This window comes from Scyliorhinus torazame, chromosome 5 (assembly GCF_047496885.1).
Source record: "Scyliorhinus torazame isolate Kashiwa2021f chromosome 5, sScyTor2.1, whole genome shotgun sequence".
NCBI classification, from domain to species: domain Eukaryota; kingdom Metazoa; phylum Chordata; class Chondrichthyes; order Carcharhiniformes; family Scyliorhinidae; genus Scyliorhinus; species Scyliorhinus torazame.
Genome location: NC_092711.1, coordinates 9,117,191 through 9,129,416, shown reverse-complemented (window position 1 = coordinate 9,129,416; position 12,226 = coordinate 9,117,191). Strand labels below are relative to the sequence as shown.

Genomic DNA, 12,226 nt, shown 5'->3' with positions numbered 1-12,226 from the left:
TTTGATGGGGACAGTGTAGAGGGAGCTTTACTCTGTATCTAACCCCGTGCTGTACCTGTCCTGGGAGTGTTTGATGGGGACAGTGTAGAGGAAGCTTTACTCTGTATCTAACCCCGGGCTGTACCTGTCCTGGGAGTGTTTGATGGGGACAGTGCAGAGGGAGCTTTACTCTGTACCTAACCCCATGCTGGACCTGTCCTGGGAGTGGAGGGAGCTGTGATGTGACCTGACCCCTGACCTTCTGACTCTCTCCGTTCTCCCGCAGATGCTCAGACCCGGGCCGTCTCCTTCGAGTGCAAGTACATCGAGACCTCGGCCGCCCTCCACCACAACACGCGGGAGCTCTTCGACGGGGTGGTGCGTCAGCTGCGGCTGCGGCGGGGGCGCAGGCGGGCGGGGGGGGAAGGGGGGGGCCGCAGGGGACGCGAGGGAAGGCGGCAGAGCGTGACCGAGAGGGCGCGCCGCTTCCTGAGGGGCCTGGTGACGGGGGGGACCAGGGGTTTCTTCCGCCAGCGATCCAAATCTTGCAATGACCTCAGCGTGCTCTGACAGTGGAGGGGTGGGTCTGTAGCGGCTGGGATGGACTGGGGGGGTGGGGAGGGGTGGGGGTGCATGGGAAAGGGGAGGTAGAGGGGCGGAGCGGGTGTTGTGGTTGTGTGAATGTCCATTGTTCCCGATCAGGCAGGTCTGGGAAACAGGGCAGTGGGCGCTAACGGGGGCAATCACCTAAACGCCAAGCCCATGTGTCTCTCTCTCTCTCTCCATTTGCCCTCCTACATCCGCCTCCCTGACTAGGCCCCCATCCCTCTGTGAGTCCGCCTGGAGCTCGGCACCAATCCCCCACCCCTCCCCCTCTCCCCCCCCCACCACCCCGGCCTGGGGATGAGGCCTGCTCGAGGAAGGCCCGAGAATGGGCCCTCAGCCTGGTCCCGGGTCGCGCATTTCCCAACGGTTTTTCATCTCGCACTGGGCGCATGCAATTCGTCTTAAACCGCGGCCGGGGCCTGGTTCGGTGTTTGGTTGGCGGTGACCGCGCGGTTTAATTCCCGCTGAACCACTGCTGTAAATTGGTAATCGCGCGACTTCGCTTGGTAACTTTTCTAAAAGGTTTTCATTAAAAAATAATGTATTTGTTCTCTGTGTGTCTCCTCATTTCCTGTTCTCAAATTTACTCTCGATGTCGATTTATCTGGGATAAGAAGGTCGAGTTGAGGCCTCAATTACAGGCCTCAGGCTGTTGGCCTCAGGCTACAGGCCTCAGGCTACAGGCCTCAGGCTATAGGCCTCAGGCTATAGGCCTCAGGGTACAGGCCTCAGGCTACAGGCCTCAGGCTATAGAACATAGAGAACATAGAACATTACAGCGCAGTGCAGGCCCTTCGGCCCTCGATGTTGCGCCGTCCTGTGAAACCACTCTAAAGCCCATCTACACTATTCCCAACGTCCTTATCCAATGACCATTTGAATGCCCTTAGTGTTGGCGAGTCCACTACTGTTGCAGGCAGGGCATTCCACGCCCTTACTACTCTCTGAGTAAAGAATCTACCTCTGACATCTGCCTTATATCTATCTCCCCTCAATTTAAAGGTATGTCCCCTCGTGCTAGACATCACCATCCGAGGAAAAAGGGTCTCCATACCAGGCAACATTCTGGTAAATCTCCTCTGCACCCTTTCCAATGTTTCCACATCCTTCCTATAATGCGGCGACCAGAATTGCATGCAATACTCCAAATGCGGCCGCACCAGAGTGTTGTATAGCTGCAACATGACCTCATGGCTCCGAAACTCAATCCCTCTACCAATAAAAGCTAACACACCGTACGCCTTCTTAACAACCCTCTCAACCTGGGTGGCAACTTTCAGGGATCTATGTACATGGACACCGAGATCTCTCTGCTCATCCACACTGCCAAGAATCTTACCATTAGCCCAGTACTCAGTCTTCCTGTTATTCCTTCCAAAATGAATCACCTCACACTTTTCTGCATTAAACTCCATTTGCCACCTCTCAGCCCAGCGCTGCAGCTTATCTATGTCCCTCTGTGACTTGTAACATCCTTCCGCACTGTCCACAACTCCACCAACTTTAGTGTCATCTGCAAATTTACTCACCCATCCTTCTACGCCCTCCTCTAGGTCAGATATAAAAATGACAAACAGCAGTGGCCCCAAAACAGATCCTTGTGGTACACCACTAGTAACTGGACTCCAGTCTGAACATTTCCCATCAACCACCACCCTTTGTCTTCTTCCAGCTAGCCAATTTCTGATCCAAACTGCTAAATCACCCTGAATCCCATGCCTCCGTATTTTCTGCAGTAGCCTACCGTGGGGAACCTTATCAAACGCTTTACTGAAATCCATATACACCACATCAACTGCTTTACCCTCATCCACCTGTTTGGTCACCTTCTCAAAGAACTCTATAAGGTTTGTGAGGCACAACCTACCCTTCACAAAACCGTGTTGACTATCTCAAATCAAATTATTCCTTTCCAGATGATTACACATCCTATCTCTTATAAACCTTTCCAAGAGGCAACATGCCACAGTCTTCAAGCTATAGGCAGGCTACAGGCCTGAGGCCTGTTCAGGCCCACAGCCTGTCTGGTCTCCTGGATGATAATGGCTCCCCTCTCTTTCAAATGGTGGATTGTGGTAACGGGAGCTTTACTCGGTGTACGAGCGGAGCAACGCGTCCCCTCCGGCCTGCCGTGTCACTCCCTCTTCCGGACCCTGTTGTTCAAAATGCCGGCAAGTGAAGTGCGAGTTTCAGTCAGGAGCCACTCGTCCAACCACAGGCTGATTGCTTCCCGCTTTTGCTACTGACAGGCTCGTGGGAGATAGAGAGGGACAGAGAGAAAGAATGAGAGAGAAAGTGAGAGAGAGGGAGTCCTTGTTCACGATTCTCTGACGGTTAACGTGCAGGTTCAGTCGGCAGTTAGGAAGGCAAATGCAATGTTAGCATTCACGTCGAGAGGGCGAGAATGCAAGACCAGGGATGTACTTCTGAGGCTGTATAAGGCTCTAGTCAGGCCCCATTTGGAGCATTGTGAGCAGTTTTGGGCCCCGTATCTAAGGAAGGATGTGCTGGCCTTGGAAAGGGTCCAGGGGAGATCCACACGAATGATCCCTGGAATGAAGAGCTTGTCGTATGAGGAACGGTTGAGGACTCTGGGTCTGTACTCGTTGGAGTTTAGAAGGATGAGGGGGGGATCTTATTGAAACTTACAGGATACGGCGAGGCCTGGATAGAGTGGACGTGGAGAGGATGTTTCCACTTGTCGGAGAGACTAGAAGCAGAGGACACCATCTCAGACTAAAGGGACGATCCTTTACAACAGAGATGAGGAGGGATTTCTTCAGCCAGAGGGTGGTGAATCTGTGGAACTCTGTGCCGCAGAAGGCTGTGGAGGCCAAATCACTGAGTGTCTCTAAGACAGAGATAGATCGGCTCTTGATCAATAAGGGGATCAGGGGTTATGGGGAGAAGGCAGGAGAATGGGGATGAGAAAATATCAGCCATGATTGAATGGCGGAGCAGACTCGATGGGCCGAGTGGCCTAATTCTGCTCCTATGTCGTATGGCCTTAGAGAAAGAATGAGACTTCCGGGTGCGGCTATGCAGAGCTAGGCCGCATATTCGGCAGCTCCTGCGTGGAACGGACTTTTGGGCTCTTTTGCAGGGCCCCCACGGCATTTGTTTGCCATTTCCCGGTGTGGGAAGAAGGCTGCAACATTCCCCCGACAGTGTCCCCCAGGAAGGGTATGTCTCTGGGTTGCCAGACACGGCAGAAACAGTAAAAGATTTGGCTGCAACTGCAGGATAAACAGGGCCTCTTCCAGCATGCAGGCGGGGGAAGGGCAAGCTTAAAGCTGCAAGCTGACCTGAGGACCTGTATCAAAGGTGAATTCTAGCAGCAGAGGGAACAACTGTGAAAAGACCTCATCAAGGCCACTGAAGGGACTTCCGGTTGCGGCAGGGATGAGCTAGCCGCACGTTTCGGCGGCTCCAGCTCCGACGGACCTTCGGGCTCTTTTAAGAGCCCCAACGGGGAATTTTTCGACGACGCAACCCGGTGTGGGGTGTGTGAGAAGGGAGTCCCCCCCAAACGAAGGAGGAAAAAACCGGCGGCGGCTGCAGCGCAAGGAATCGTCGACCAAAGGGTCAGAAAGAGAGAAGTACAAGATGGCGGCGGAGAAAGCGCAGGCGACATGGGGGCCTGAGCAGGATGAAATCGTGAGACGGTGCATGGAGCTGCTGAAGAGGGAGGTGCTGACCCCGTTGCTACAGGCAATTGAGGGGCTCAAGGAGACATTAAAGACCCAGGAGACAGAGCTCCGCGTGGTGGAGCAGAAGGTGACAGATATTGAGGACGAGATCCTGGGCCTGGCGGTTAAGACTCAGACGCTCGAGGCACTTCATAAAAAGTGTACTGAAAGGATCGACGCCCTAGAAAACGGAGCGCGAAGGAAGAACCTTCAGATACTGGGTCTCCCTGAGGGTGTGGAAGGAGTGGACTGTGGAGCGTACGCAAGTACGATGCTGAGCTCACTGATGGGTGCTGAGGCCCCTACGGGCCCCTTGGAGGTGGAGTGGGCAAATCGGATTCCGGCGAGAAGACCAAAAGCGGGAGAACCACCCAGGGCGATAATCGTGCGATTTTACCGCCTTAAGGATAGAGAAGAGGTCCTGAGATGGGCTAAAAAGGTGCGGAGTAGCAGATGGGAGAATGCAGTGGTACGGGTATACCAGGATTGGAGTGCGGAGGTGGCGAGAAGGAGGGCGAGCTTCAACCGAGCCAAAGAGGTGTTGCATAAAAGGAAGGTGAAGTTCGGGATGCTGCAGCCGGCAAGACTATGGGTCACGTATCAGGAGAGACACCATTATTTCGAGACGGCGGAGGAAGCATGGACCTTCATCAAAGAAGAGAAATTGGATCGGAACTGAGGGACTGATGCTGCAGGAAATGTTATTGTTAATGTTATGGTTGAAGTTAATTGAGAAGTAAACAGGGAAGGGGGGAGACATTGGGGAAATGTGGGAGCCGGTGAGGGGGGAAAGACGGGACATAGTTGGAGAATGGGGAAGGGGAGGGGGAGGGGAAAGGGAGCTGCGCCATAAGAGGCGGGTCAGGTAAAGGGATGTTCCCGCGCCAGAAAGAATAAGGCGGGAAGACAGGCGCAAGACGGATGGGAGTTCCCCACACGGGGGGGTCGAGGAGTGAGCAGGAGTAGCCGGGGTCAGTTGAAGTCAGCTGACTTACGGAAGTGATATGGGGGGAGCACTCATGCTAGAAAGAGATCTAGCGGGGAGGGGCGGAGGGAGGGGGAGGGGGGGGGACAACTAGGTTGCTGCTGCGGAAATCCAAAAGGAAATGGCTAAAGAGTGGGTGGGCGGGGATGGTGTGCGACGCTGGGGGAGCGAGCGGGAGCGCGGAGGCGGGATATGGGACTGGCCTAGAGAAGGTAATGGCTAGTCGACACGGGAGGGGGGCAGGTAGCCCCCTAGTGAGGCTGATCACGTGGAACGTGAGAGGCCTGAACGGACCGATAAAAAGGGCCCGAGCGCTCGCGCACTTGAAAGGACTAAGGGCAGACGTGGTTATGCTCCAAGAGACGCACCTAAAGGTGGCGGACCAAGTTAGGCTAAGGAAAGGATGGGTGGGACAGGTGTTCCACTCAGGACTGGACGCAAAGAATAGAGGGGTGGCCATTTTGGTGGGGAAACGGGTAGCATTTGAAGCAAAGAACATCGTAGCAGATAGCGGAGGTAGCTATGTAATGGTGAGTGGCAGGCTGGAGGGAATGGAGGTCGTGTTGGTTAATGTGTATGCCCCAAACTGGGACGATGCGGGATTTATGAGACGGATGCTGGGGCGTATACCGGACCTGGAGGTAGGAAACTTGATTTTAGGAGGGGACTTTAATACGGTGCTGGACCCGGGGCTAGATAGATCCAGCTCAAGGACCGGAAGAAGGCCGGCAGCGGCCAAGGTACTTAAGGGGTTTATGGACCAAATGGGGGGAGTGGATCCATGGCGATTTCTTAGACCTAGGGCTAGGGAGTTTTCCTTCTTCTCCCATGTCCATAAAGTGTACTCCCGGATAGATTTTTTTGTTTTGGGAAGGTCGTTGATCTCTAGGGTGGAAGAAGCTGAATACTCAGCCATAGCAGTTTCGGATCATGCCCCACATTGGGTGGACCTGGAAGTAGGAGAGGAAAGGGAGCAGAGAACACTCTGGCGATTAGATGTGGGACTGATGGCGGATGAGGGAGTGTGTGCAAGAGTGCGGGGGTGTATTGAGAGATACCTGGAGGTCAATGACGACGGCGAGGTCCCTGTGGGAGTGGTATGGGAAGCACTAAAAGCGGTGGTCAGAGGAGAGCTGATCTCCATTGGGGCCCACAAAAGGAAAACAGAGGCCAAGGAAAGGGATAGATTACTGGGGGAGATTTTAAGGGTGGATAGGGAATTTGCAGGGACCCCGGAGGAGGAATTGTACAGGGAGAGGAGACGACTCCAGACGGAATTTGACCTTCTGACCACCAGAAAGGCGGAGGTGCTGTGGAGGAAGGCACAGGGGAGGAGGTATGAATATGAGGAAAAGGCTAGTCGCCTGCTGGCTCATCAATTGCGAAAGAGGGCAGCAGCGAGGGAGATAGGAGGAATTAGAGACGAAAGGGGAGACACGGTGCGAAGGGCAGGAAAGATAAATGAGGTGTTCAAGACCTTCTATGAGGAACTGTATAGGTCTCAACCCCCAGAGGGAGAGGAGGGGATGCGGCAGTTCCTGGACCAATTGAGGTTCCCGAAAGTGGAGGAGCGGGGGGTGGTAGGCCTGGGGGCACCGATTGGGGTGGACGAGGTTATTAAAGGACTGGGAAGCATGCAAGCAGGGAAGGCCCCAGGACCAGATGGGTTCCCGGTGGAGTATTACAGAAAATATGTGGACTTGTTGGCCCCGTTGATGGCGAGGACGTTCAATGAGGCCAGGGAAGGGGGGACTCTACCCCCGACGATGTCGGAGGCGACGATATCGCTTATTTTGAAGGGGGACAAAGATCCGTTGCAGTGCGGGTCCTATAGACCCATTTCATTATTGAACGTGGACGCCAAATTGTTGGCAAAGGTACTGGCATCGAGGATAGAGGACTGTGTCCCGGGGGTGGTGCACGAAGACCAGACAGGGTTCGTAAAAGGGAGACAATTGAATGTTAACGTGCGACGACTATTAGGGGTGATAATGATGCCCCCAGTGGAGGGGGAGGCAGAGATAGTGGCGGCAATGGACGCAGAGAAGGCATTTGATAGGGTGGAGTGGGAGTATTTATGGGAAGTATTAAGGAGGTTTGGGTTTGGGAACGGGTTTATTAGCTGGGGCACTTCTTTATGGGGCACCGACGGCAAGCGTAGTTACAGGTCGACATAGATCGGAGTATTTCCGACTATATAGGGGAACAAGACAGGGATGCCCGCTGTCTCCATTGTTGTTCGCGTTGGCAATTGAACCTCTGGCCATGGCGTTGAGAGACTCCAGGAAATGGAGAGGGGTGATTAGAGGGGGAGAAGAACACCGAGTCTCGTTATACGCGGATGACCTATTGTTATACGTGTCGGACCCAGCGGGGGGGATGATAGAGGTTATGCGAATTTTGAGGGTGCAGGCGGGAGGGATTCAGATTTCTGGATAACTGGGGCTCTTTCTGGGGAAGGTGGGACCTCGACAGACAGGATGGTCTACATCTGAACCTGAGGGGCACAAATATCCTGGGGGGGAGATTTGTTAGTGCTCTTTGGGGGGGTTTAAACTAATGCAGCAGGGGCATGGGAACCTGGATTGTAGTTTTAGGATAAGGGAGAATGAGAGTATAGAGGTCAGGAGCACAGATTTGACGTCGCAGGAGGGGGCCAGTGTTCAGGTAGGTGGTTTGAAGTGTGTCTACTTCAATGCCAGGAGTATACGAAACAAGGTAGGGGAACTGGCAGCATGGGTTGGTACCTGGGACTTCAATGTTGTGGCCATTTCGGAGACATGGATAGAGCAGGGACAGGAATGGATGTTGCAGGTTCCGGGGTTTAGGTGTTTTAGTAAGCTCAGAGAAGGAGGCAAAAGAGGGGGAGGTGTGGCGCTGCTAGTCAAGAGCAGTATTACGGTGGCAGAGAGGATGCTAGATGGGGACTCTTCTTCCGAGGTAGTATGGGCTGAAGTTAGAAACAGGAAAGGAGAGGTCACCCTGTTGGGAATTTTTTATAGGCCTCCTAATAGTTCTAGGGATGTAGAGGAAAGGATGGCGAAGATGATTCTGGATAAGAGCGAAAGTAACAGGGTAGTTATTATGGGAGACTTTAACTTTCCAAATATTGACTGGAAAAGATATAGTTCGAGTACAATAGATGGGTCGTTTTTTGTACAGTGTGTGCAGGAGGGTTTCCTGAAACAATATGTTGACAGGCCAACAAGAGGCGAGGCCACATTGGACTTGGTTTTGGGTAATGAACCAGGCCAGGTGTTGGATTTGGAGGTAGGAGAGCACTTTGGGGACAGTGACCACAATTCGGTGGCGTTTACATTAATGATGGAAAGGGATAAGTATACACCGCAGGGCAAGAGTTATAGCTGGGGGAAGGGCAATTATGATGCCATTAGACGTGACTTGGGGGGGATAAGGTGGAGAAGTAGCCTGCAAGTGTTGGGCACACTGGATAAGTGGGGCTTGTTCAAGGATCAGCTACTGCGTGTTCTTGATAAGTATGTACCGGTCAGACAGGGAGGAAGGCGTCGAGCGAGGGAACCGTGGTTTACCAAGGAAGTGGAATCTCTTGTTAAGAGGAAGAAGGAGGCCTATGTGAAGATGAGGTGTGAAGTTTCGGTTGGGGCGATGGATAGTTACAAGGTAGCGAGGAAGGATCTAAAGAGAGAGCTAAGGCGAGCAAGGAGGGGACATGAGAAGTATTTGGCAGGAAGGATCAAGGAAAACCCAAAAGCTTTCTATAGGTATGTCAGGAATAAGCGAATGACTAGGGAAAGAGTAGGACCAGTCAAGGACAGGGATGGGAAATTGTGTGTGGAGTCTGAAGAGATAGGCGAGATACTAAATGAATATTTTTCGTCAGTATTCACTCAGGAAAAAGATAATGTTGTGGAGGAGAATGCTGAGCCCCAGGCTAATAGAATAGATGGCATTGAGGTACGTAGGGAAGAGGTGTTGGCAATTCTGGACAGGCTGAAAATAGATAAGTCCCCGGGACCTGATGGGATTTATCCTAGGATTCTCTGGGGGGCCAGGGAAGAGATTGCTGGACCTTTGGCTTTGATTTTTATGTCATCATTGGCTACAGGAATAGTGCCAGAGGACTGGAGGACAGCAAATGTGGTCCCTTTGTTCAAAAAGGGGAGCAGAGACAACCCCGGCAACTATAGACCGGTGAGCCTCACGTCTGTAGTGGGTAAAGTCTTGGAGGGGATTATAAGAGACAAGATTTATAATCATCTAGATAGGAATAATATGATCAGGGATAGTCAGCATGGCTTTGTGAAGGGTAGGTCATGCCTCACAAACCTTATTGAGTTCTTTGAGAAGGTGACTGAACAGGTAGACGAGGGTAGAGCAGTTGATGTGGTGTATATGGATTTCAGCAAAGCGTTTGATAAGGTTCCCCACGGTAGGCTATTGCAAAAAATACGGAGACTGGGGATTGAGGGTGATTTAGAGATGTGGATCAGAAATTGGTTAGCTGAAAGAAGACAGAGGGTGGTGGTTGATGGGAAATGTTCAGAATGGAGTACAGTCACAAGTGGAGTACCACAAGGATCTGTTCTGGGGCCGTTGCTGTTTGTCATTTTTATCAATGACCTAGAGGAAGGCGCAGAAGGGTGGGTGAGTAAATTTGCAGACGATACTAAAGTCGGTGGTGTTGTCGATAGTGTGGAAGGATGTAACAGGTTACAGAGGGATATAGATAAGCTGCAGAGCTGGGCTGAGAGGTGGCAAATGGAGTTTAATGTAGAGAAGTGTGAGGTGATTCACTTTGGAAGGAATAACAGGAATGCGGAATATTTGGCTAATGGTAAAGTTCTTGAAAGTGTGGATGAGCAGAGGGATCTAGGTGTCCATGTACATAGATCCCTGAAAGTTGCCACCCAGGTTGATAGGGTTGTGAAGAAGGCCTATGGAGTGTTGGCCTTTATTGGTAGAGGGATTGAGTTCCGGAGTCGGGAGGTCATGTTGCAGCTGTACAGAACTCTGGTACGGCCGCATTTGGAGTATTGCGTACAGTTCTGGTCACCGCATTATAGGAAGGACGTGGAGGCTTTGGAGCGGGTGCAGAGGAGATTTACCAGGATGTTGCCTGGTATGGAGGGAAAATCTTATGAGGAAAGGCTGATGGACTTGAGGTTGTTTTCGTTGGAGAGAAGAAGGTTGAGAGGAGACTTAATAGAGGCATACAAAATGATCAGGGGGTTGGATAGGGTGGACAGTGAGAGCCTTCTCCCGCGGATGGAAATGGCTGGCACGAGGGGACATAACTTTAAACTGAGGGGTAATAGATATAGGACAGAGGTCAGAGGTAGGTTCTTTACGCAAAGAGTAGTGAGGCCGTGGAATGCCCTACCTGCTACAGTAGTGAACTCGCCAACATTGAGGGCATTTAAAAGTTTATTGGATAAACATATGGATGATAATGGCATAGTGTAGGTTAGATGGCTTTTGTTTCGGTGCAACATCGTGGGCCGAAGGGCCTGTACTGCGCTGTATTGTTCTATGTTCTATGTCCTATGAGGGGGTTCGGGGATTTCTCGGGGTATAGGCTAAACATGGGAAGAGTGAATTATTTGTGATACATCCAGGGGACCAGAGTAGAGAGATAGAAGGCTTGCCTCTAAGGAAAGTGGAAAGAAACTTCCGATACCTGGGGATTCAGATCGCTAGGAGCTGGGGAACCTTGCACAGACTTAATCTGACACGGTTGGTAGAACAAATGGAGGAGGACTTCAAGAGGTGGGACATGCAGCCTCTATCGCTGGCGGGCAGGGTGCAAGCAATTAAGATGATGGTCCTCCCGAGGTTCTTATTTGTATTTCAATGTCTCCCTATACTAATCACCAAGACCTTTTTTAATAAAATAGACAGGAGCATCACGAGCTTCGTGTGGGCAGGGAAAGTTCCGAGAGTAAGGAGGGGGTTCCTTCAGCGTAGTAGGGACAGAGGAGGATTGGCACTACCGAACTTGGGCGATTACTATTGGGCCGCCAATGTGGCAATGATACGTAAATGGATGATGGAGGGTGAGGGAGCGGCGTGGGAAAGACTGGAGAGAAAGTCCTGTAAAGGGACGAGTTTAGAGGCGCTGGTGACGGCGCCGCTACCGATCTCACCTAAAAAGTTTACCACTAACCCGGTGGTGGCGGCAACATTGAATATCTGGGGACAGTGGAGGCGACAGGGAGGGGTGCGGGGAGCCCTGGTGGGGTCCCCTATCAGGGACAACCATAGGTTCGCCCCAGGAAGAATGGATGGAGGATTCCAGAGCTGGTACCAGTTGGGAATTAGGAGGGTGGGAGATTTATTTATAGATGGGACTTTTGCGAGCTTGGGAGCATTGGAGGAAAAGTATAAGTTGCCCCGGGGAAATTTCTTGAGATATATGCAGGTGAGGGCGTTTACTAGACAACAGGTGAGGGAATTTCCGTTGCTCCCGACACAGGGGGTACAGGACAGGGTGCTTTCAGGGGTGTGGGTCGGAGAGGGCAAGGTGTCAGAGATTTACCGAGAGATGAGGGAAGAGGGGGAGGAGTGGGTGGGCGAACTAAAAAGAAAGTGGGAAGAAGAACTAGGGGAGGAGATAGAGGAGGGTATGTGGGCTGATGCCCTAAGCAGGGTAAATTCCTCTTCCTCATGCGCCAGGCTTAGCCTGATTCAATTTAAGGTGCTACATAGAGCACACATAACGGGGGCAAGATTGAGCAGGCTCTTTGGAGTGGAGGACAAATGTGGGAGGTGTGGCGGGAGCCCGGCAAACCACGCACATATGTTTTGGGCGTGCCCGGCACTGGAAGGGTATTGGAAGGGAGTGACGGGAGTGATTTCGCGGGTGGTGAAGGCCCGGGTCAAACCAGGCTGGGGGTTAGCCCTATTTGGAGTTGCGGAAGAGCCGGGAGTGCAGGAGGCGAAAGAGGCCGACGTTGTGGCCTTTGCGTCCCTAGTAGCCCGGCGCAGG

At 52.3% G+C, this 12,226-nt stretch overlaps 1 protein-coding gene across 3 annotated transcripts in view; it reads left to right on the top strand.

Moving 5' to 3' along the window:
• Window positions 1-583, top strand: part of LOC140418165 (GTP-binding protein REM 2-like) — a 179,836-nt gene extending 179,253 nt beyond the window's left edge. For all 3 annotated transcript variants that reach the window (XM_072501591.1, XM_072501590.1, XM_072501588.1), the window contains exon 5: window positions 266-583. In XM_072501591.1, coding sequence (XP_072357692.1) covers window positions 266-549 — 284 coding nt within the window. In that variant the 3' untranslated portion in view covers window positions 550-583. The remainder of the gene's footprint in view (window positions 1-265) is intronic.
• The last annotated feature ends 11,643 nt before the right edge of the window (window positions 584-12,226 follow it).